Below are 26,411 nucleotides of genomic sequence, written 5' to 3'. Positions count from 1 at the left end.
GTGCAGTGACAGTGGAGAGGCCTCCTCTTGAGGCTCAAATCTGCCCTGGTGACTGATGTTTGTTCCTCAGTGATTATAATGCTGGAGTTGGCCTTAAAGCAAGACCCGGGGACATAAGAAGTCAGGGGGACATATTAGACAGCCTGTGGGTTTCGGCTGTGTCTCTCAGTGCCGCCTTCTCTCAGGATCCCAGGTCCATGGCTCTTCAATCCAAACTGCCTCTCCTCCACAACACCCTTCCCCAGATATGGTTCTCTTTCCTACTGTCGCTCTCCGTTTCTTAAGCCATTGTGACTCCTGTCATACCTCCTTGCCATTCCTCCACAAGCTTGTTCCTCCACCCACCTTATATACATACCCTGTCAAAGTGGTGTATGTGGTCTCTCACTCTTCTTCTCCCAAAGTCTTTGTTCCCAACCGTATCTCCAACTCTTTTCTTCACAACCTTTTCCTCACTCACTTCTTTCCTAAACATCTCTTCCAGAGACACTTCCCAGGCCTCCTTCTTCACCATCGATTTCTTTTTCCCCTACTCCACCGCTTCCTTAGCTTCTCTTATCACCCCCACCTTGACTTCTCTCTCTGTGGCCCTCTCAGCCATTCTTCCTTAGCCGCTCTTGCCACCTCCCCTTGATTCCTTTCTCTGGGACACCTGCGGTTCCCTCTTCCTTAACCACACTTATCACCTCCTCCTTGACGCGTATCTCTCGTGCTCCTCTTGTCCACATCTCCTTAGAATTAAATGTCACCCCATTCTTGACTATTCTCCGCACCTCAAGCTTTACTCCTTAGACCTTGTTCCCCAAAGGCACCTCTACATCCTGAGCCTCCTTCCCTTTCCAACCTCCTGGTTCTCTTTCTCATTAGCATTAGGGTCTTCCTTTCCCCAGCTTCAGGGGTCTCACTATATCCCCACGAACTCTGGGCCTCTCTTTGCCCAGACTTCAGGAGCTTTCTCTTCCAAGTACCCTGGATCTCTCTCCTTGCACCCAGTTTCATGTGTCTGTCTCTCCATAGCACCCTGGGTCTCTCTCGTCAACCTCTTGGGTTTTCTCTCCCCAGTGCCGGGGGGTTTCTCTCTGCTGAGGCTCTTGGGTATTTCTCTCTGCAGCACCCTGGGTCTCCCCCTCTCCCCATCCTGGTTCTCTCCTCCAGCCTTCTATGTCTTCCTTACCCCAGTATCCTGGTTCTAACGTCTGCCCCCCTCCCTCCGTCTCCGGCTCCTTCTGCTCTCCTCTCCAGTTGTTGCCAAACAAGCTTCATTTCCCCTTTACAAGGTCCTGACCCCAACTTTCAGCATCAGCTGGGCCTAAGGGGACTCAGGTATCTAGGTTTGGTGGGGGAAACGTAGAATCGGTGGTTCTCTGCACATTAGCAAATCTATCCCTCATTGCCATACCGCAGCCTCACCCCCTAACCTGGCTCTGCCAGCATTGGGATCCTGTCTGTGTGATTTGTGTTCTGGCTAACTCTGTGCATGAGGGGCGGGGGGTTCTCCTGCCGCTGGGTCGTTCTTGGCCCTGCCTCTTTCCAGTCTGTGTAGCATTTGTCGGCCATCTTGGATTGTGAATAGGGGCATATGTGAGAGGCTTATGGAGAGGATTATGCACAATACATTAAAGTGAATAACAATTATAACAGATAACACATGAGGTAAAGCAAGCATTCGTCAGTCTTACCTTGGGCTACTTCACTCCCAGAGCTAATTGGGGCTACACTCCAAAGGGTTTGCTGAAATGCTGCATCTACATGTAGGCTACTGTTCCCGTAAGATAAATGCTGCAGAAAAAGAGACAAGAACATCATCTTCAGTGTGAAGTACTGGATCATGAGAGACAGTTACATTCTTATTGTCGAGTGGCCGGTGTTCACAGATAAACTAGAAAAGTACAGCCATAGACAGTGGCTTTGTTTACCTGATGCTCTTTAAACAGCAGATGCTGTCAACGCCTGCTTTGCTGTCAGTGTGTTTGGGTAATACAGATGGGGGTCCAATGCCCTTTGTGTAATACTGAATGCACCAGTGACAAGTGGGTGCAGGGACATTCCTGGAGAGCAGCTTCAGCACAAGGATACGTGTCCCGTCAAGGTATGCCATTATGGTACCCTCTTGATGGACCAAGAGATGCCTCCATGGAGCCTCCCTGCTAATAACAGCATAGTCCATTTCATACTATTTTACAACACTGAAGAGTGATGGAAGAAAGGCTTTACATTAATCATAATCACTGGCAATTGCTTTTGGATGATTTGTATTCCATTGTTCTTTTAGGCCACTGAGTCATTACAGAAGGGGAACAATTATATGCAAAACGGTAGTGGGACCCACTTCAACAGGGCAACCCAGCTGAATCTGAAAAAAACAAATAAAAGCATTTATATAGTGTAATGCACCTCAATCAGCCTCTAGGCGCTGTCTTATCCCTTCTTAATGGGCACCCACGCAAACTCAGACATGTTTAGGGTTCACTGGGACTCATTAGGGAGGTGCTGCTTGGGACCCTGGGCACACAACGTTTGGAGCCACTCCTGGGCATTCCCATGTCACTTAGGGCAACCTTGCATCAACGAAGAAAAATGGTAGGAAAGTTTTCTATTAATCAGAAACACTGCCAAATCAGTATTGGTCTCGCCCAAAAGGGGCAGTACCGCCTGACCTGCTAGGTCCTCGCCAATCTGGCCCGGACCACAAACCACCCCAGACAAGTTTTGCACTGACTGTGTGGATTCAGTGAGCCTGTGCTTGGTGCCCTAGTCGTAGGAAGCTCAAGACCCACGACTCAGTGGCATGCCAGGCCCGCTCATGGTGAGTTTGCATCACCGAAGACCAATGGAAGGCACACTTTGAATTAATCGAAGGTGCTGGCAATTGCTCTGTGCACATTTCCATTCCATCTTTTCAGAAAGAAGAAAACAAACAATAATCAACCGTTGCACGGGCTGAAACATGTGGCAATGGCCCGGGGCCAGAGTTGGTAGGCCTGAACATAGCACGGCCGTTACCACCCGTTCTAGAACATTGAATGGGTGATTATTGCTGTTAGCACCCCGTGTTGCCAATCCAGTAACCCAGGGTGCGGATAGCCATGTCTTCTGTATGCAAGACATACAAAAAACAAAACTGCCGCAAGATGGCCACCACAGAGCTTGAAGACGGGGCTCCAAGCGAAGCTCCTCTTCCATTTCCATGGTGGCCAGCAGGAAGGCGGAACTGGTGCTGAAGACATCAGGTAAGTGGGGGTGGGGAGGGACAGGAAATTGAAGGGGAAGGGAAGAGAGGATGGGGGGAAGATTGCATGCGGGGCAAGCAGATGTCCGGTTGCTGGGAACTGCGGGCTTGGATCGTAGCATTCAGCCAGTGATCCCAGCAACCTAATTGGTGGCTCCCCCGCCCCGGGTATTAATATGAAAATCGGGCATGGTTGCTCCACACTCTGGGCAGGACAGACCAAACTGCTAGGAGGCATCCAATTTGAATTGAAAGCATGCATTCAACACTACACCAACAATAAGTCGCTGCATTGGGCATCAACAGTGAGGTATAGTTCGGGACCATAGGCACAACAAGCATGCATTCACGTGTGGGCCGCCATATAGGGCCACATATCAAATCTTGGTAGCTTCCCATTGCAATATTTTTCAGCGCTCTGCTTTAGTGCAGCAGATGAAAAACCATATGTAGATCAGTTTTGGTCATGGGCCAAAAGCGGCAGTCCAAACTCAAACACAAAGAAAATACTGAGAAATCAAGTGTGGTTTCCATACATGGATGCAATCGTAGAAGACACCCTGACCCACTGTATACCCTGCCAGAAGACAGCGGTGAACAGTCCCCCATGTACCACTACCAGATGGACCCTGGCAAAGAATAGCCATGGACTTCTATGGCCTGCTTGAAGAAGGAGGACACCTCCTTGTAATAATAGACACGTACTCACAATTCCCACTAATAAAACACGTACAATACACATTTTTTCACCATATCCTAGGCGTGATGGACGAACTCTTCAGTGAATGGGGGATTCCCAACATCATAAAGACCGACAACGGCCCACCATTCGCCATCTGGGCTTCCACCACCAGAGAATCACACGACTGTGGCCACAAGCCATCGTCATGGTGGAACAATTCATGGCCACTATCAAACCACCCGACAGAAGGCAACCACCGATCAAACATTGCTTTCCCCAAGCAACATGTCAAATGCCAAGGAGTTACAGAAATACACCACACGAAGCAACGCGACGGACGCTCCTAGAGCTAATGGTAAAGTACAAAACCCGCCTTCCACAAATAGAAGATTACACACCAGAGCAAGATGCAGAAATTCGAGAAAAGGACGCAGAAAAGAAAAGAAAGGCAAAGGAATGGACGGACCGAAGGAGGAGAGGTTGTTAGAGTAAGACAAAGACAACAAAGAAAGACCAATCCGACATACAGCCCGGAGCCAACCCTAGTTACCGAGGTGAAAGGCCCGATGGTCACAGCGACAGTAGACAGAGTGAGATAACCCGGAATGCCTCCTTCTTCTGCAAGCTACACTTGGAAGAGCTGGAACCGATGGAGGAGATAGCAAACGAAGAAAAGGGACCAAGAGCTGAAGTAGTAAGTGACCCACCAGGCAAGGAGGAGTGTGGGGAGATTCGCAAATCGAGTCACACAGATACCCCTACGCCTCATTGAACAGATGTAAATGGAGATCCTCCCTGATAAGCAAATGGAAGGTGTTGCTGCGATTAATAGACCAAAGCCCCTTTAAGAGGGACGGAGCACAAGGATTGGGTGGGAGGCAGGAGGAGGGAGGATGGGGAGGGATATGGGCAGGTAGGGTTTAGTTGATGTATGGAAATAAAGGAGATAAGACACGACTTCAAGTGGCTCCATTGTCGTATGTCGGAGGACAGAGAGGGCCCTAACAAACTCCTAAGTCAAATCTCTTCTGCATGGGTTCACGAGCAACCCCCCCAAAAGTTCTAGCATCACTGGGCATCATCGATGAGGGATAGCTTGGAACCTTAGGCACGGGTAGTTCTCTGCCCCCAGCAGATAGTTAGAATATCTCCATATTACAGCAGATGCATGATAATTGGGAAAGTTAACAGATTAGTCCGGATGTTTTCACGTCTGATACCTGCAAGATAAATACATTTTGTCTTGCGAGTGGCATGCCCAATGCATAGCAACACTAAGCCTAATACACCAATGATGGAATTGACAAGGAGTAATCTTCCTAGAAAACAAATCCTTTTAATTGTGCAAAATGGAAATGGCCCCTTCCTTTTGAGAAAACAGTCTTTGTAGAATGTATCCCAAAACTTGACCTAATGAATATACGTTCCATTCCATATCTATGCCTCGGGAAAGTACTTCAGCCAGTGTGTTCCCTACGTCTGATCGTCCAATGACACCTGAAACGTCCGGTTGTCCATTTAAGGAACACTTGCCAACCCAACTTTCCAACTGGCAATCACTACAGCCAGGCAGTGTGTAGTAGCATCCTGAACTGGCAGTGACAGACCACAGATCATAGAGGTAGAGGTTGTCTGTTAGAGGGTGCAGCACGGGTATAGACGTGGATATCTTAAATGTAGATCACTCCAAAAGTTGCTCTTTCTAAACATGCATACATTCTATGCCGCAGCGTCAAGCCGAACCTCTTCTTTACAGTCACAAATCAATATCTTTAAAGCCGAAAGATGGTACACATTTCTTAGGACACCAACGATGATGGATGGAATACTTTCAATGAATCATAACCACTAGCAATTGCTTTGGGACCTTCCAGTCCAAAACATACTGAAATCAGTGTTTGCCTTTCACCAGTGGGAGGAGGGCAGCCTGAACAGCGAATCAATGTCCCCTTTGTACAGGAATGTGAGCAACTAGGGCAGGTTGTGGCCTTGTTGAGTTGAAGCTTTATTTCCGAGGCACAACAAGCAAGATACCAACCTGCGCGCGCATACCTTTTCACTTAGAGAGACTCACTTTAGGCAACACAAGGTAAAGGATGGAAAGCTTGGGATTGTTCATAGCCATTGCAATTATTCTGGGGAGCCTCCATTACATTGGGCCTCATTCCGAGTAAGGCAGTCAGGAAACAAGGGTGCCATTAGCAAGTTAGCGGCACCCTTTCTGGACAGCCATACTACGAGAACTCTGGTAAGGGCCACGGATCCCCCAGCATGCTGGGTTCTCAGGCCCCTACTGGCATGTCTCTAACTGAAGCACCAGAACTATTGGCAACGGTGCCGGTGCTTCAGTGACCCCATTTCCATTAAGTCCTATGCGACTCCATGGAAATGGGGGGTAACCGTTACCGCTGCCACTTGTGATATCCCAGTGGCAGCAGGATATCAGGCAGCAGTAAGGGTGTTAAAGGGTTGCTGGTAACCCGCCACCTACTGGTGGGTATTTACCAGCAACCCCGTAATGTGCCCAAATGTTTTTTTATTCTATCTCCCCGATTAGAGGGGACAAACCCGATCCAAATCAGTATTTTTTCCTGCCACCTGTGGTAGTAGGCGAGCCTGAACTGCTCGACTTTGATTCCTCTGCAATAGCAGACATGTTTCAGCCTTGTTGGGCTTCATCAGGGTGTTGTACCTTGTTCCCCAGCAGAGCATGCAAAGGGCCAATTTCTGGACGTACCCCCCACCTACCCTGATAGAAATACTTTAGACATCCAAACCTATTAAGCATCCATTAGATGCTGTGCATTTCTTGTTCTTTTCCTGAATCATCAGTCATGATACAACAACAAAAAAAGTTCTCTTTCTTTTGAAACACCTATCACTATCCCTGGAGGAGTCACTATTCAATGGAGTGTGCCCGTCCTATTGGCAACGATTGCTCTTTCTCTTAGAACTAAGAGAAGATATAGGCAGGCAGCTCCCTGCTTATCAGAATGCTGGTGGGATAAAATGGCCTCCGTGCAAAGCCGCAAGGAGATTGCTACTGCTGAGGCCATTACAATATTGTGTTCTAGGGTCAAATAAGGGTTGAATAAGACAGTCCACTTTCACACTTGATATAATGTCACGACTGGTCAAGAGGGTCCAGAAAGAAGTAATTTCCAGGAATGTCCTCAGGCGAAAGCTTTTTAGCCTGAGCCAGGAATGTTTCCTGGCAGTGGTTGCTTGAGCCGCAGCCCTCCATGGAGCATTAGGCAGGCTTCTAAAGATGTCCTATCTACTTCTGCACTCAATAGAAACGCAATTGAAAAGCAGCGCGCAAGGACAATATAACTCCCTCACACAGATATCTGAAATGTCCTGCAAGTATAATTGATTTTCATACGCAAGCTTTCAAAGAGCTGAGAGAAAAGTCGACACACTGCTTCAGGCAGCCCTGCAGCTAAACCCTGTCATTGTCAATCCAACCACATGTGATAAATGAATGCGGTAGTAGTTTCTGCCCTCACGCCTCTCGAAGGAAGCGCGGTCTCATCATAGCTGTCGTTAGTCATAGTACTTTGGGACTCTAGGATGTGCCTGAGAATATACACAGAGAAACGCTCACTGTCTCTACCCTGCGATATTTTCAGCTTATGGAATGTTCCGGTTCCATCCATGACTAATTCACGTACTCATACCCACGTGTTCTTCAAGTATCCTTGAAGAACCAACTCCCTTTATAGTGTAGCGTATTGGGCGCTATGTGCAACATGAAGAACTCTCGGTCTACGTCCCTACAATATGGGACCTTTTACCCATCAACATCAGAGCCGCCCCACCTCCTTGCTATTCAGAAAAGAAGACCCTCCTGTTCAAGAAGCACTTTCTTTCCATCCCAAAAGGTACACCCCTGCACTCGCCTAGTGCAGTGTCCTTATTGAGGACCACCCTCAATGGCCAATCCATCTGTTCCACTCCCACCCTCTCTTTCTGCACTGTTACATTGTTCAACACTATCTGTAAATTTTAACTGATACCCCAATTATATGATATGATATGGTATGTAATGGCATTTGTAAAGCGCCTGTACACAAGTGTTTCAAGGTGCAACAAGACAAGGAGGGGGAAACAAAGGGAGGACAAAACAACAATCTTACTAGGCCTTGTGTCATTCAGATCACGCAAGTGCGGGGAAGAGGGGGTAGAGAAGTGCCAGGGTGGGAGAGGGGGGAGTGCAGGTAGCTCAAGAAGTGCAGCCAGCGGGTGGCTCATAAGTGCAGAGAGAAGGGACTGTAGGGTTGCAGGTACAGTTCCTTAAGTGCTGGGGGAGCCCGGAGGCAGTGTGGGGGCAACTGGACATGGAGGAGATTGGGCCAGAGTTCAGAGTGTATCCAGGTGGCCAGTGCGTGGAGCAGTCAGGAACATCAGGAGGGGAGAGGAAGAGAAAAAGCGGAAGCAAAGAGGAAGGCCTGGAGTTGGTTCCGGATCTGGAGGTGGTTCTGCTCAAGTGTGAGAGAGGCAGGGACACTGTTCCAGAGGGAGGCCCCAACTGAGGAGAGAGATCTGCCCCCAACTCTCTGCTTGGAGAAGCATCTGACCCTCAGAGTGTTAGAGGTGGATGAGCTGGAGCTTGAGAAGGAAGGTGCTTTGGGAGAGAAAGTTGGAGAGAGAGTAGTCCCAGAGCCCAGAAGGCCTTGTGGACGATGAAGAGAGTCTTGAACATGATCCTTGCAGCCACAGGGAGCCAGTGAACAGTTTTCAGAGCTGGAGAGATATGATCCCTGGCCTTGAGGCCAAGAACAAGACGTGTGGTCCTGTTCTGGATAAGATGTAAAGGTCGAAGAGTAGAGGCAGGCTGATTTAGAAAGAGACTGTTGCAGTAGTCCAGCATAGAGCGCACCAGAGCTCTGGAGAGAATAAGCTTCTGGGGGGAAGTGAGAAAAGTAAGAATACCTCTGAGGAGGTGCAGCTGATAGTTAGACTTGTTAAAGAAGTTAGAGATGTGAGGAGAGAAGGAGAGGGTGTAGTTGAAGATGACGCCAAGGATTTTAGCCTCACGGGAAGGGGCAGGAACAGGGCCCAGAGGGGGTGGCCAGAAAGAGCAGAAAGGAGGGAGCAGGTGTCCCTATGCGGAGGAGCTCAGTCTTACTGGCATTAAGGCAGAGATCATTGGCAGTACACCATTCCTGAATTGCAGCCAGGCAGTCTGGTATGAGAGAAATAGTAGAGGTGGCTGAAGGGAGTCTGAAAGAGAGCTGGGTGGCATCTGCATAACACTGAAAATTGGGGCAGAAAGTAGCGATGAGGTGGGCAATAGGGGCCAGGTAGTGGTTGAAAAGCCAGGAAGAGAGGTTAGACCCCCGGGGAACACCACAGCTAGAGAGAGAGATAGAAGAGAGGAAAGACCCAAGTTGGATCTGAGAGGGTCGGTGGGATATGAAGGTGATAAATGCTATGCTATAAGGATTATATCCCCCTGTAACTATCTCGCATTTGCCTGTAGCCCCTTCTAAAGGGTAGCACTCTGGAGCTTCCTGTAACTAGGTTCAGTGTTCTTCCCGCCCTTAGTGTTCTTTATTGTAGCCTGCTCAGCTTTGTTTTAGTCCTCCCGATTGATATTTGTTGTTTTGTTGTTTTATTGTACCTGCTGTACGATTATTTGCCTGTTAATAAAAAGATTTAAATAAAAAAATAAAAGAAATTATTGTTTGGACAGTGGAGACGCCTATGTGTCTGCTTCATGTAATCACCACCATGCACTGCACTATGCCTGCAGTACAGCACCATGGACAGAACTTACCGAAAAGCATGTTTAATTGTAATATGTCAATATTAATAATAGTAAAAGGCATTTCATGAGGGTCACGTGCAGCTTCTTATCTTAGGTGAGCAATGAGAATGTCTGCACTTCAAATAGGAAATCAGTCATTTTTGGATCTGGCCAGTGAAAGGTATACAGGAAAAAGAGCTTCCAGTACGGAGTGCATGCTGTACTGTACGGAGGAAAACACTTGTCAAAGAAACAAAATGAATGTAGGGCGGAGAGCCCACCCACAGGTTTACCTGGAAAGAGAAGTATAGGGGCAATAATGCCAATCATTTGCATTTGTATTCATTTGAAGAACATGGATTTCAATTTCGATCAGAAATGACTTACAATAACACCTTAACAGATGACTGTGCCATTGCCCAGAAGAGGGCCTAAACAATGGCACAATGATGAAAAGAATGGTGAGCCAGTTTACGATGGTGTAAAACCAAGAAGTGAGACATATACTGGCGACACATCAAAACAAACAGAAAAATATAGATATAAAAAACAGGTGACTTACAAAGGTAATATTAGCCAAAGGGTGCAAGTGCTTGAAACCTAAGTTATTAAGCTTGACTTGAGTAGTGGATCTAGTAGGCAGGATTAGGGAGAGGGCAGGTGGCAGAGGGAGCTCTCTTTTTAGCAAGTTAGGGAAGTTTAAGCCGAGATTTGAAGCGATCCAAGGTGTGCGCGCTTTGATTGTGATTGCTACAGTATGGCACATAGACTGGCGTTCGGGTTAGCGTTTCACAGTTCAGTTCCAACTATTTGTAAATATGAGAGGGACCTCATACGTGAGTCAGGCATGACAAGATGAGGTATTGCTCTGCAAAAGCAGACATTGGCGGAAAATTAGCACACTGTTGAGATTACAGAAACGCCAGGCAGATATGTTCACTGTTATGATATTACTTGCTACCGTACAAACACATCATTTAATGCAACTTAATTACTTGTATGTGGAAAGTCATATTTATATGTCACTTTCAGTAATGAAGTCTGCGGTTTTTTAATTTAGCTTTGACCAGCTATGTATGTACAGAATTGAACATTGAGTAAATGGTCAAAGGTGGATGTTGGCTATGTCATGAATCTCAGTAGTGGCCACACAAAGGCACAACACAATTAATATTGCTCAACAAGAATTCTTTTGGGATTTTACAATTTGGACTGATATGGGATCGCCAAAAGGAAAAGAACTGCACAAACCAGAATGTCACTCTTGTCTCCTTCCCTTGTGGTTTCTCAGGTCAGGTCCTGCAACTCACAATCTATGTTCATCCTGGGTCTTCCTTGATATTCTTGCTTTCTTGACTTGAGTACGGTGAACTCTCTTCCTGACCCCTTATTTCCAGTGTGGTGTCCTGCGCTTGTTGACAATACAAATAGATTTGCCTGGACACATTTGTTTTACAAAGGCCTAGAGTGAAAGGAAAAATGGAGGCCATCCCTGAGCTCCCACTGGATTTCTACTGGGTTCATCAACACCTCCCTCTTCTGGGATCCTGATTCCCTGGCCTAACAGCCCCTGCTTTCCTTGCTCTTCAAGGTACCAACATGTGTACATACCTGAGGGCACATCTATCCTCATCTCTGCTTGCACCGTAGTCGCTAGATTTCACAGCACCATCTCAATGCTGCCTAGCGCTCTTGTTCCTCCAACCACTTCAGGCTCCCCCTTTTCAGATTTAGGATTTACATCCTACCCCTCTACCGGCTAATGAGAAGAATCGGTTGTCCTATCTCATGGGTTACTTGGAATAAAGCCAGAGCAAAGCCCAATTCTGGAGACATCTGTCTGTGGAATCTACACACCTCTGAATCTGACATAATGAAGGGGGTGAGAAAGGTGGATGGAATATGGAATCCTTCAATTTCCTGAAAGCTTCTTATGAATGTTCAATCCATTCACTGCAGCAGAATTCAGACCCCTTAAGTTGGTCTGTAAGAAGCCCTGCTACTGTTGAGAAGTTCAAAATAAAGTCCTGGGAGTAAATGTGAATCTGAAAAAGGTTCCTAATTCCCTTTTGAAATTAGGGGGAGGAATCTTGATCATGGCTTTTATCTTGACGTCCTGTAATTGGACCATCTCTCTTCCAACTTTGAAGCTCAGATGCTTCATTGTGGTCGGAATAAGATGTATTTTCTAAGGGACAGCTTTCAGGTCCACCTTTTTAAGGGTATTGGTAACCATGCAGAGATGTTGTATAATGTTCTTTCCAGGATAAACTCTTGATTATAATATTATTAAAATATGGCCCAGTGAAGGTTTGGTGTGGCTATAAGACAAGGTCACTGTCCCGTTGGAATGTGGCAAGGGCTCTGTAAATGCCAAGGGGCAACACTGTAGGCTACAAAAAGGCCCATAGATGTTACAACATCTGTTTGCAGTCTTCTGGCACTAGCAGTATATACCAGTAGCCCTTTTAAAAAAGGAAGTGGGGTAGAGATGTATTTGGAAGAGACAATTCTCACCATATTTGCATCAATTCTGGGCATAGGGTGTGCATCAAATCGGCATACCTCATTGACTTTCTTGAAGTCAATGTAGATCCTCCAGGAACTGCCTTGGTTACCCACCAGTGCAATGGGTGGTGGTTAGTATTTCTGGGACAGTTGAATGACACCAGTATCTTCCACATTTCTCATTGAACTGCATTCCATTTAACTTCAGGAAACGGCTATGATCGATGCAAAAAGCTTTACCAGGTGGTGTCACTATTCAGTCAAAGATGCCAATACCTCTTCCAGGCTTCCCCATGAAAATATCCCACAAATGTGCTAGTAGATGTTTAGGTCGGCCATGTTATGCAAGATAGATGATAGTAGAGGTGCTTCGACTTCTCTTGTAGGTGTTGTTACACAATCTCTCTCAACGCAGTCTCTCCTTGGTAATCTGAAACACTGGGTACTTTCTTTCCAATCTCTTCCTGGCCCTCCCATCCTCCCTTGAGGATCGTCTGGGGATCTTGTGGTTCTTGACAATAGACCAACTTGAAGGGTGACCATTCGATGAATGTTTGAGGGGTTCTTCCTTACTGAAAATAGAGCCCAAGCCATTAGTTCATCCCAATTCCTGGTGTATTCATCAACCAATTTCTGTAAAAGATATCAGGAGGGTCTAATTTAATCCCTTCGATAAGCCATCCATGTGTGGTCAATACGCAAAGATGCGGAGGGGAAGACCTTTAAGTTCAGTCATTAATTTGGACATGAAGGTTGACCTCTTATTTGTAAGGATTTCTTTTGGAAATACAATTCTGATAAAGTAGGGAATTAAGTGTTTAATTACCTCGTATATGGTGTTATTTCCTAATGCAAACGCTGCAAGATATTGGGAGAGTAGAACACTACTATTAGGATATATTCGTTCTCAGCTTTTATGGCTCTTGGAGGTCCCATGAAATCCATCATTAACTTTAAGAAAGGCACCTGAATGGTGAGTAGAATTTGTAATGGCACCCTTCTCACGTCACCCTGGGAGGTCTTCTGGCAAATCTTGCAAGCATTGCTGTGACTAAATAACTTCTGCCCGCAAAAGTACAAGGGTGAGCAATGGCTAAAGATCATGTTTGCCCTTCTACTCCTGTGGGGCAGAAGGCATTTCGTCACATTGGTGCAGCGGTTGGAATTTGATACATCTTGTGACTACAGCTCAGTCAGCCAAAATAAAAGTATGCAACTAAAGTTAGATTCACTACCAAGGCATTTATTATTACTATGATGTGGTTCATAATGGACCTACTGCAGGACCTGGAAACAGGTTGTGTGCACAGGCTGTGGGGGAATATGGGTCTGCCACAAGGCAATAATGTTAGGAAGACTGAACTGTTCAGAATCCTCAGAGCATTGCTAGGTTTTGGGGGAATTCCCTCTGAGTTGGAGACTCACAAAACATCCCGTGATGTAGGAAGTGTCTCAGGTAGTGGCATCCAAGGACAGCCTAAGTGCCACATCCCCAAGGACATAGTCCAGCCATCAGTGGTCGAAGTGAGCGGGAATGGTCGGGAGTGGTGCTCCTCTACTTTTTTAAATTAGTAATTTGTAAAGGTTTTTTTAAACCAATATACAATAAAGAAAAAAAAAATTAGGTTCTACTGTTCCTATACTTTTATTTTAAAAAATAAACCGTTCCGGAATAGTTTCATTTTAAAGTAAAAGTGTAGGAAGAAGTTGAAGCTTGCACTTTCAGTGCACTGCACTGGACGTTCCCTTAAACAGCAGGTGCAAGTGTTTGGGGGTTCGTATTGTTTGTGGGAGGGGGCGTGGTGATGGTGTTTGTGGGGAATGGGTGCATAGTTCCACTACTTCTTTTCGTACACTTCGACCACTGCCAGCCACCTGAGGTGGGGAGTAAAGCTGTTAAGGCATTTACACATCAGCCCGTAGAGTCACAGTATGGATGGGCATCAGGTAAGAAAACGGACGCAACTCAGGGCATATCTAATTCGGGCACATGTGACAATACCCTTGAAAATTGTGAGATGGAGTTACACCAGTGTTTATGGGACTTGGGTGACAATTAAGCCTGTGGAGCCTGAGACAGCTGCAGGCAGATAAGGGGACATACATGTCCGCAAAAAGGATAAGTTGAATGCATCCAAATCAGAGACACCTGTTCATGGTAAAACAAGGAGGGAAAGTACTTGTTCTCAGGCTCCCAAACACAGGGGAGTCTGCCCGGCAACTGCAGGTGTACTTCGATACAGTGAGGTATTGGGTACCGTTGGGGCTGGCAGAGAGGCAGGTCTTGCCCCAGCATCAGTTCACCAACAATGTGCCCTTGGGATGGTAAGGGAAAGAGGTCACCTCTGCCTTGGACACACTTTCTCCACCTCAAGGGCAGATGACTTTCGAAAGATCAACTCTCCGAACAGAGGTCCAATGAATTGTTCCCCAGGTTTTTGTTCAAGAGGGAATCATAGAAGGAGTATGAGACCTTTCTTTTAAAGGCAAATGTTTACAGGTGACTGGACAAAAGCAAGCCTGCTTTAAGTCTCCAATCTCTGCTCTTGGAAAAAGTCGGCTTTGCCTTCTGACACCACCACCAAAGTGCTTTGTGCTATAGGAAGTGGAGGGGGCAGGATGGATGGACAGAGGCAGAGAGAAGCAAGATGGTGGAACCTTCCCCCAGCTGTAAAGATCTCCTTCTGTCTACGCTAACCCTGCTCCCTTCACTTTGCATTAGAATGAAAGGCCACAGAGGCATATAGAGGAAGCCCCCAAGGATACAGTTTTGCTGACAGCAGCAGGACAGCCTGGATGGGGGAAATACACATACTCCTTCCACAGCTGTACTGGGCTCACAGGGCTGACACAAGCGTCATATCAAATCGATGTGGCTTGGATAAGTATGAGAAATGCTGACCACCATACCCTAAACTCCGGTATAGCGTTTTTTAACGTTCAACATGCCAAAAGGACAGCATTCCCATCGTTATGTATTTTTGGAACAGATGTGCATATCTTAAATGCAGCCCTTGTGCTGCAGAGACGTGGCTGTCACTTTAGCTGTCAGATGGGTACATGTGATCTCTGAAACTGCTCTGTGCCACTGGAGAACAGGCACTGCAGTTCATGCTACTGATGCAGGTGTACACTATGCTTTTGGTATGGAGTCTATGAAAGGGGGACCTGATTAGCAGGTGATCCCTTTCAGAGATGGTATGATCCATAGCATTTCATTAATTTAATAAAAATAAAAAAAGACAGGGCTTCTGCACACTCATCAGATGGCAATCTGTTACAATCACAATATTTCTTTAAATGATTATAGATGCCTACGTTGGTCTTGACTTTTTGCAACACCAGTGAAGTAAGTGCAGTGCAGCTTTCAGAAGAAGACTGGTACTAAAACTGATAGTGGGTTTCCCCATTCCTCTTTGGGTTATTCTTGACCCAATACTGCAACCCCCAGATCTCTGCAAAGTATGGGCTCTGTTTAAGTCTGCCTTTCACCAAGTAAAACCCAAGATATGGATCATTGCATTTGGCTGCAGGAAGTTCTGGGTTAAGGACATGAGGGCCAGAAGGATGTTCTTCATGGTCCCCGTGAGCATGTTTCCCTTCCTCTAGTCTCGGGATTGGTGGGGACCCAAACCCCTTCTCGGCCTGCTTGTTGGATGACAATCAGTAAGCTTTTCTGGTTTCGGTGGTCTGTTGGCACCCACACAGTTCTGTGAGATCCTCTGGCTCCCTCTCCTTGCCGCTGTTGATCACGCACATCTACAATGCCCTGAGCCACATCCTGGTCCAGATTGTTTCAAGTGACTCCCACAAGGCTGGGCCTTTACCCAGTGCCTTGAATCTGGTGTTACTCTACACCCGCTCCTCTACATCAAGGCTTTTTCACCCTGTGCAAAGTTCTGCTTTATTTCCTACAACTTCATGACTCGTTACCTGAGGTTGCCTCTCATCCTATGGAACATTAGTCTTCATGAACTATTTGTATATCCTGGATGTGGCTTACAACCTTGTCTATCCTCAGCCCGACTCATCTGTTTTCGTACCAAATGTATTATGATCTTACTCTGAATGCACTCTGCATACTCTTGCGTTTCCAGTGTGCTGCTGCAAAGTTGAATCTAGGTGCAATTTTGCTTTGCCTTTTAACTGCCCTCAAACTTAGGTACCTTGTTGTTTTCTAACCTGGCCCTCCTGCTGGGCCCTTAGAAATCTTGATTCTGGGCATTGTTTAATTACTGTGACAGTGTTTAATCTAGGCCTTTCTCCACCTGATTCCCCCTTTCTCATTCATGCTGTGACACTCTGCTGTAACCTTAGCCTGCTGCATTTTAGCACTTTGCTGGAAAGTTGAATGTAGATGTGCCTTTAAACCTGTGCATTGATTGTTTTCTGCTGAATTTCAGTGCTTTTAATGTAAAGTTGAATTTAGATGTGCCTTTAAACCTGTGCATTGATTGTTTTCAGCTGCACGTTAGCGCTCACCCAGCCTGGGTATTTAAAAGTCTGCTACCCTATGCATATCTTGTTTAAAGCACATCCTTTATCTGTGCCTGCTTGGCTGCTAGGCCACCTGGTGTGTCTATTTGTGCACTGGGTAGCTCCCTTGGCTGTTTCTCTCTCCCCACGCTACTTACATGGCACTCTCTATGTCCCCTATCTATTATAACTGCTACTCTATCACCTATCCTATCGCTCTCACAAAGTCTGGAGGAAAACATCTTTAAAAAGCTCTCATGGCCTCTAATCCAGGGCTACCAATTTCAGACACCTACGTCAAACCTACTTCCAGGCAGACTATTACCAACATCCTCTTTTCTGTCCCCTCCCCAGACCTATGGACTCCCCACCTGGTCTTGACTCTCTCCTCTTCACCCATTAATGGTGGTACTAGATGGGAAGTACTCTTGGCATACTTCTCATCTTCTAGGTGCATCATTAATGTCTATCACAATGGCACTATCATACCCCAAGGTTCTCAACCTACCCTTCGCCTACTTGACCTGTGCCTGCCCGCTCTCAATAGCGTCCTCCCTTCTCCTGCTACTCCTCCTTCATCCTCTCCTTTAATCTCTCCACCACCACCAACAGGAGTACCTCGCCCCTGTACCCCTCCTCAGAAAACTTTCAAAGGTGGTAATCAGCCTTAATTAGCTACTCTGAATGCTTGTTCTGCTGCCAAACACTCCACTGCCATCAGTCTCTTTAATGAAGACTTTGACCTCGAAGTCCTCGCCCTTAGCGAGATGTTGTTCAATGCCAGCTCTGTCACTGCTCTTGACACTCTTCTTCCTGAGGGCTATACACTCCTTTCCAAGCCCAGGCCCAACAGTCCCAGAGGTGGGGTTAGCCTGATTTTCCCTGCGTGGGTACCTGCTTCTATCATACCTACTCAATCCTACTCCTCTTTTGAATACCTCGTCTGTAGGCTTAGGATCTCTCCTACTCTCTCCCTCACCCTCACTACCATCTACAGGCCCTCTGTCTCTCTCTCTGAATGGGCCGACCTCACCTCTTCCCTCTTTACCTCTTTTTCCAGACTCCTCCTCAGTGACTTCAATGTCCACCTCAACTCTCCTGTAACGCTCACCTGGCTCCCACGGAGGCGCTGGTCTGGTCTGGGTTGCTGTGGCCTCTACAAACGTGATGCGCAGAATTCGGACCACCGATTGAACAGGACCCCCAAATCTTGCTTGTCTGGCCCGTAGGAGTATCCTTCTGCAGATGAGAAAGGGGATTAACTGTCTGCTGAACAATGTGCTTGTTCCCCCCTTTTCCCCTCTGTTCTTCTCTGACTTCCTCCAAAACCCCCGGTTTAAGCTCACCTTATGGTTTGGAAGGATGAACTCTCTATCCTACTTCTGGTGCAGGGGCGCGCGTTCGTCCAGTTACTTCACTGGTTTTCAGAATGGCGCTGGCAAATCCACTTGACTTTACTGAGCGATACGCCGTAAGTATGAAGATGTAAAAGTTCAAGTGTGAGCCTCCTTTTAAGTTGTCTTTTTCTGTCCTTTATTTCAGGAGCAGAACAAAGCCGATGCGTTGAGGGGTTAAATTGCCGGGGTAAAATCAGGTGAGTTAGTATAATTCCCCTGTAATGTCTTTTGTCCTTTCCCCATAGGGGCCGGGGTGCGGTACCTGCCAGAGATGTGGCGCCGACCCGAGATGTGGAATGGTTCCCCAAGAATCGCCGGTAAGTAATATGGCTGAAAATTGTGTTCCCTTGCTCTCGGCTTTCCTCTTGTGTTCCCTTGCTCACCTTTTGTCTCTTCTTCTCTCCCTTAGGTGCTGTGCAGAGATGTGGTGACCGGCACTGAGAGCCGCGATGGAGCCGGGCGGCGTCTCGGGAACAGGTGAGTGAAGCGCGGCGCTGCACCAAGCAACGCGTTGCTTTTAAATGGAAGTCTTCCTTCAGGAATGCTGGCGTGAAGATTCCGCATGCAGGTAAGAAGGTTGAAATAGTTCTTGGTTTTCACCTTTCTCTTCTCTTATTCCCTTGCAGGTGTTCCAGGTTCGAGGCGGGCGTGGCTGGAGTCCAGGTGCAGGAGCGGACACGGTGAGCGTTCAGCTGCTGGGATGCAGAACAACACGAAGCACGTGTAGCTGTCCGGGCGTGGCTTAAATAGCCTTGGAAGAAGTTCCAGGTGAGTATTCTTCCACAGCCCCACCCAAGTAACAAAATAGTTCCTTCAGAAAAATAGTCCCTCCTAAGCCTCATTTGGCTTGGTTCTTCATGCAGCATGGTCTGCATCAGGTGAGTGTGCAGCATGGTCTGCTTCAGGTAAGTGCACCAAACACTTCCCCTTATGAGCCTGGCGCCTATGGCGCCAGGACTGATGTCCAACATGAGCCTGGCGCCAGCGGCGCCAGGACAGAGTCCAAAGAGCCCCTATAAAGAGCCGCTGGGCTTTTACCCGGGGGTGTGATGCCTGCTCCCGGGGGTGCTGGGCCTGGCCTGGTGCTCCGGGGGTAGGCATCATGACAGCACTCCCCCCCAAGGCCCCTCCCAAGGCCGTTTCCCCAGGAGGTTTCGGTTTGTTCGGGAAATTCCGATGGAACCTTTTTACTAGCCGAGGTGCATGTACGTGGTCGCTGGGTTCCCAAGATCTTTCCTGAGGCCCGTACCCCTTCCAATCAATTAGATAGAAAAGTTTTGATTTTGAGATCTTAGAGTCCAAAATGTTCTTCACCTCGAATTCAGGCTCCCCATCTATCTGGATTGGTTCTGGTGGCTTTATGAATCTGGTTCCTGGTTGCACGGGTTTCAAAAGCGACACATGAAAGACGGGATGAATCCGCATGTTAGCTGGTAGATCTAGCTTGACTGCCACTGGGTTAATTATAGCTTTGATCGAGTAAGGGCCTAAATACCTTGGATTAAAAGTCTGAGGTCCCTTGAGCGATAAGTGTTTGGTAGCCAACCATACTTGATCCCCTATTTGGTATGGAGGCGCCTCCTTGCGATGCAGATCCGCATTCTTTTTGTATTACCCTTTTGCATGTTGTAAGTGTGCAGTAGCATCCTTAAAGGCTTGAGTAATCGTAGAATGCAAATGGTCCACTGCGGGCATTTCGAGGCTCAAAGGTGAGTCCAGGTCTGAAGTACGAGGGTGATGTCCATATAGGGTATAAAAGGGGCTCTGACCAGTTCCAGAGTGTATCGAGTTATTGTATGCATATTCAGCCACCCATAAAATGTCCTTCCAATTACCCTCCGATTGGTGCAACATACATCGTAGATATTGTTCAAGGGTCTGGTTCGTTCTCTCCGTCTGACCATCGGTCTGTGGGTGGTGGCTTGTTGAGAGTCTTACGTCGATTTGTGCCAGTTGACAACACTTTTTCCAAAAATGAGAAATGAACTGGCTTCCCCGATCGGAGATTAGTATGGACGGGAATCCATGCAGACGGATGACATTTTCGAGGAATTCCTTGGCAAGAACAAAAGCTGAAGGTAATCCTTTCAACGGAATAAAATGGGCCATCTTGGAAAATAAATCCACCACAACCAGAATAGTATTGTATCCATTACAAGAGGGCAGGTCCGTGATAAAATCTAGTGACAAGGCGTGCCAAGGTGCTGGTGGAATGTCTAAGGGTTGAAGAAGACCGGCGGGTTTTGTTTTTTGACCTTTGCTTTGGGTGCAAACTCCACAGGACATCACGAAAGATTTAATATCCTTTCACCAGGACGGCCACCAGAATTGTCGTTTAATTTTTTCCTCTGTTTTGGCAATGCCAGGGTGTCCTTCCATCAGAGTATCGTGATGACGGGAAATAACCAGTTCTTGCAATTCCTTTTCTGGCAAAAATAAACGTCCTTGGAAGTAAGGTAAGCCATCGTTGATTGAAAAGGCAGACCCCCTTTTGATCCAATCCTGCAAGGCTGAAGAGTCCAGGAATAGTTTTACCCGTGCTTGAATGTCTTCAATGGTTTGTAAAGTGGTTATCCCCAAGATTCTTTGTTCGGGAATTATCGGCACAGGTTCTGAGTTTGTGTCCATTTCTCCCATTCCAATTCGAGATAGCGCGTCCGCTTTGCCATTCTTACAGCCAGGACGGTAGGTGATTACAAAATCGAACTCAGCAAAGAATAAAGCCCAACGGAGCTGTCGTGAAGACTGAGCCTTGGCAGTTTTTAAATGTTGTAAATTTCGGTGATCAGTGATCACGGTGATGGTATGCCTGGCGCCAAGAAGATAATGCCGCCAAGCCTTAAAGGCGGACTTAATGGCTAATAATTCCTTATCAGTGATTGCATAATTTATCTCCGGCGGCGAGAACTTTCTGGACCAAAATGCTACGGGGTGCAGTTGGTTGGTTTCGGGGTCTCTCTGAGACAGGACAGCTCCCATGGCTAAGCTGGATGCATCGGTTTCGACTATATATGGGAGATCAGGACGCGGATGTTTCAAAATAGATGCAGACGTAAATTTAGCTTTTAATTCCTGAAAGGCCTGTTCAGCTTCCTCGGTCCATTCAAAACGTTTATTCTTCCGCAAGAGTGCAGTGATGGGTTGCACTACCCGTGAAAATTCTGGGATAAACCTGCGATAAAAATTGGCAAAACCAAGCATGCTTTGGACACCTTTCACCGAACTAGGTGATGGCCATTTGAGGATGGCATCCACTTTCCGTGAGTCCATTCGGACCCCTTTAGGTGTCAGGATGAATCCAAGAAACTCAACCTCGGTGGTATGGAAAACGCATTTTTCCAGCTTTGCAAACAGTTTGTGCTGGCGCAATTTCTCAAGGACGGCCCTGACATGTTTTCTGTGATCAGATTCCGAAGAGGAGTACACCAGAATGTCATCGATATACACGACAACACAGACATCGATGAGTTCCCGAAGGACATTGTTCATGAAGAATTGGAAGGCAGCAGGCGCGTTGCACAACCCAAAAGGCAACACCTGGTATTCGAATTATCCATATTTTGTACGGAAGGCCGTTTTCCATTCGTCGCCTTCTTTTACTCGTACCAGATGATAAGCCCCCCGGAGATCTAACTTGGTGTACATGCAAGCATCCTTCACCTGGTCAAGGAGTTCAGGGATCAAAGGCAGAGGGTAACGATTTTTAACAGTTATCTGGTTCAATGCGCGGTAATCAATACAAGTTCTAAGGTCGCCTTCTTTTTTTGGCACGAAGAACAAAGCCGAGGATGCCGGAGACTTTGACGGGCGAATGAAACCCTTGGCTAGGTATTGATCTAAATATTGTCTCAAATGCAGATTCTCCGGCTCAGTAAGGGCATAAATCCTGCTACAAGGGGGTTGTGCACCGGGCACCAGATCGATTTGGCAATCGTACGATCTGTGAGGAGGTAACATGTTGGCCTGTTCCTTTTGGAAGACGTCCTGAAAGTCTTGATATTCCAGAGGTAGTTGCATGGAGACAGAGGTTACTGATGCTAGACTGACCTTCAGATTTTCTGGGTAGCAGGTTCGTGCACACTCCGGAAAGGTTATTCTCTTCGCTCGCCAATCAATTCGAGGATTATGTGTCTCTAACCAAGGGATTCCGAGTATAACCTGAAACTGTGGAGCCTTGATTACATCAAACACAACTGCCTCCCGATGGCCGTCCGGACCTACAAGTGTTACCTCAGCTGTGGAATGTGTTACCGGTCCCGAGGCAATTTCGGTTCCATCGACTGTGGTGATGACATCTTTGCTGGTTTTAGGACGCAGGGGGAGGTTAATCCTGGAGACCAATTCACGATCCACGTAGTTTCCAATTGCCCCACTATCGATGTATGCCTTTATTGCATGCAACCGCTTAGGCTGTTCCGGATCTACGAGGACCATTGGCACAGTGAAATGCGAGGTCTGAGAGTTCGGTTTCAAGCTCGGCAAGCGGACCCCTACGCTTGTCGGGCGGGGTCGTTTCCCGATACAGAGGTTTCATGGATTTTTTCAGCGGCTCCTACCACCTTCCTGGGCGGCCTTGCCGGGCAATCTCGTAGAAAGTGTCCAGAGGATCCACAATAAAGACATAAGTGCATCTGCCGTCTTCTTTCACGTTCCTTTTGCGTTAAAGGTCCTTTAACTCCTCCGATTTGCATTGGCTCAGAGTCTTCAGCCCCCTTGAGGTTAGCGTGGGTCTTGACTAACACCCGGGTCTCAAACTTGGACCAATCTGCTTTTCTGTTTTGCAGTCTGTGATCCAATTGGACCACTAATTCTATATATTCAGAGCACTCTTGGGGCGGATTTACAACTTGGGCCAGGACATCTTTAAGTTCTCCGTGTAGACCTCGATAAAATAACGTGATTCTTTTATCCTCTGGCCACCTAGTTTCCACAATTAGTCTATTAAAGGTTGCAATGTAGGAAAGGAGGTCTTGATTGCCCTGTCGCAGAGGTAGAAAATCGTCATCTAGAGCCTGCCCCTGGGAGTGACGAGCAAATAACCTTTCCATGCTTGCTTGAAATCTTTGAAAATCACGAAGAATCAGGTCATCTTGAGTTACCAGTGGAACTGACCAATCGGCAGCACTGCCGCTGAGATATGACAATACAAAGGCTACCTTGGTCTGGTCATTAGGGAAGGCCCCAGGTCTGCACAGGAAATGCAAACGACACTGATTCATGAATACGGCGAATCGTTTGGGGTCCCCAGCAAAGCGTTCGGGTGGGGCCAGCGGCATGTTTCCAGGTAGATTAATCTGCACCGGGTTACTGGAAAGCACAGGGGCGGGGTTCCCTCCAGAACCGGGTAAAGGAGTTTGTCCAGCTTGACCTTGCAAAAGCTGTCTAGCCAGGCCATCAGCTCTTTCCTTTGTTACAATCACTTCCCTCCTGAGAGCATTAGTCTCCTGACGAGCGGCGTGCACCTCGGCCCGTAATTCCCCCAGTAGTTGGGCCAACTGGTCAGTCTCGGAAGTTTCCATAGCGCCTGGGTGGGAATTTGTAGGAAGTCTTCGTGTTCTGTAACGCTCACCTGGCTCCCACGGAGGCGCTGGTCTGGGTTGCTGTGGCCTCTTCAAATGTGATGTGCAGAATTCAGACCACCGATTGAACAGGACCCCCAAATCTTGCTTGTCTGGCCCGTAGGAGTATCCTTCTGCAGATGAGAAAGGGGATTAACTGTCTGCTGAACAATGTGCTTGCTCCCCCCTTTCCCCCTCCGTTCTTCTCTGACTTCCTCCAAAACCCCCGGTTTAAGCTCACCTTATGGTTTGGAAGGATGAACTCTCCATCCTGCTTCTGGTGAAGGGGCGTGCGTTCGTCCAGTTACTTCACTGGTTTTCAGAATGGCGCTGGCAAATCCACTTGACTTTACTGAGCGATACGCCATAAGTATGAAGATGCAAAAGTTCAAGTGTGAGCCTCCTTTTATGTTGTCTTTTTCTGTCCTTTATTTCAGGTGCAGAACAAAGCCGAAGCGTTGAGGGGTTAAATTGCCGGGGTAAAATCAGGTGAGTTAGTATAATTCCCCTGTAATGTCTTTTGTCCTTTCCCCATAGGGGCCGGGGTGCGGTACCTGCCAGAGATGTGGCGCCGACCCGAGATGTGGAATGGTTCACCAAGAATCGCCGGTAAGTAATATGGCTGAAAATTCGGCTTTCCTATTTGTGTTCCCTTGCTCTCGGCTTTCCTCTTGTGTTCCCTTGCTCACCTTTTGTCTCTTCTTCTCTCCCTTAGGTGCTGTGCAGAGATGTGGCGACCGGCACTGAGAGCCGCGATGGAGCCGGGCGGCGTCTCGGGAACAGGTGAGTGAAGCGCGGCGCTGCACCAAGCAACGCGGTGCTTTTAAATGGAAGTCTTCCTTCAGGAATGCTGGCGTGAAGATTCCAGATGCAGGTAAGAAGGTTGAAATAGTTCTTGGTTTTCACCTTTCTCTTCTCTTATTCCCTTGCAGGTGTTCCAGGTTCGAGGCGGGCGTGGCTGGAGTCCAGGTGCAGGAGCAGACACGGTGAGCGTTCAGCTGCTGGGATGCAGAACAACGCGAAGCACGTGTAGCTGTCCGGGCGTGGCTTAAATAGCCTTGGAAGAAGTTCCAGGTGAGTATTCTTCCACAGCCCCACCCAAGTAACAAAATAGTTCCTTCAGAAAAATAGTCCCTCCTAAGCCTCATTTGGCTTGGTTCTTCATGCAGCATGGTCTGCATCAGGTGAGTGTGCAGCATGGTCTGCTTCAGGTAAGTGCACCAAACACTTCCCCTTATGAGCCTGGCGCCTATGGCGCCAGGACTGATGTCCAACATGAGCCTGGCGCCAACGGCGCCAGGACAGAGTCCAAAGAGCCCCTATAAAGAGCCGCTGGGCTTTTACCCGGGGGCGTGATGCCTGCTCCCGGGGGTGCTGGGCCTGGCCTGGTGCTCTGGGGGTAGGCATCATGACATCTCCTGAATCACCCACCCCACTGTTCCGTGAATTCGGTGACTACCTCTATCTCACTATTATTCCTTCCACTCAGTCGGACACACTCTGGAAGCCATCAGCTCTGGAGACATCCCTATCTCTAACCTGGTCACCACCCACCTCTTCTGACCACTGTCTCCTCTTCTCCTGCTTGGGGCCCCTCTGCCCTCTATCTGAGCTGTCCCCCGCACTGCCAGCCTCCTTTGCCGTCATTCGACCCATAAAGCAAGTGTAATTTGCTGCTTATGCTTCCACTTTCATCCCCCCCACTCCTGCTTCTGACTCTCCCTTTGACTCTGTCCTTGCTAACCTTCACCTCTCCATCTCTAACACCCTTGACATCCTTGGCCCTGTCACGAAGATCCACCTGAAACCTGCCTCCAGGTGCAGCAGCTGGTACAACTCTGATCTAGCATCTCTAAAACGTAAGTGCAGAGTTGCTGAATGGAAGTGGCAGACCTCGGGTTCATCCTCTGACAAACTGCCCTGTCGCTTGCTCCAAAGGCAATATCATTTCTCTATCCGCTCCAAGAAGAGGGCCCACAACCAAGCCCACAGCTCCGGAACCACTAACAACATGGCTGAACTTTTCAAAATCTGCAGGGAACTCGCCAAATCAAGTGCAGTCTCCACCTCTCTCCTACCTTTCCAGGCTCCCTGCACCGCTTTGGCCTCCCATTTTACGTCTAAAACTCAGGACATCCTGTCGTCACTCTCTACCTCCCCCAACTCCACTCCCGCTCCTGCTCTCTTGCCTCCCTTGGCTCCCTCCCTCCACCCCTGCACTCTCCTCTCTCCTGCCCATAGCACCTGATCAGGTCTCTAAAGGTGTCTGCTCTATGAAGGTCTTATCCAAACAGGTGCTCCCTTGCTCTTCTAGAACCATTAAGGACATCTCCTTTCTCGCCCAAGCTCTTGCCGATTTCTGTAATCACTCCTTTGCCACTGGCTCTCTCCTTCTATCCTTCAAGCACTCCCTTGTGCACCCTCTCCTAAAAAACCATCTGCTGACCCCTCCTGCCCGGCTAACTATCGCCCTATCTCCACCACCCACTTCCTGGGTAAACTCTTGGAGAAGTTGGTCCTCGCTCAGCTGATCCTTGATACTAAACTTGTTGGTTGTCTCCATGACCATCAATCTGGATTCCGGACATCCAGAGACATGGAAACTGGTCTCCTGAACACCAGTGAAGATATGCTTGCAAATCTTGACTCTAACTCTACTGCTGTTCTCATTCTCCTCAATCTCTCCTCTGCCTTTGACATGGTCAAACATTCAATCCTCCTAAAACGGCTATGTGATATCCTCAGCATCACGGACCGGGCACTAAGTTGACTGACCTCTTTCCTCACTAACCGCCCCTCCCAGTTGCAG

At 47.7% G+C, this 26,411-nt stretch overlaps 1 protein-coding gene across 1 annotated transcript in view; it reads right to left on the bottom strand.

The window, feature by feature from the left end:
* Window positions 1-26,411, bottom strand: part of RYR2 (ryanodine receptor 2) — a 3,854,281-nt gene that overhangs the window by 2,911,371 nt on the left and 916,499 nt on the right. Inside the window, exon 9 of the mRNA XM_069607971.1 lies at window positions 1,680-1,779. Within this exon, the coding sequence (XP_069464072.1) occupies window positions 1,680-1,779 (100 nt within the window). The remainder of the gene's footprint in view (window positions 1-1,679; window positions 1,780-26,411) is intronic.

This window comes from Ambystoma mexicanum, chromosome 4q (assembly GCF_040938575.1).
Source record: "Ambystoma mexicanum isolate Mex_15411 chromosome 4q, UKY_AmexF1_1, whole genome shotgun sequence".
Lineage (NCBI taxonomy): Eukaryota > Metazoa > Chordata > Amphibia > Caudata > Ambystomatidae > Ambystoma > Ambystoma mexicanum.
The sequence above is the reverse complement of the archived record's forward strand: the minus strand, read 5'-3'. Positions and strand labels throughout refer to the sequence as shown.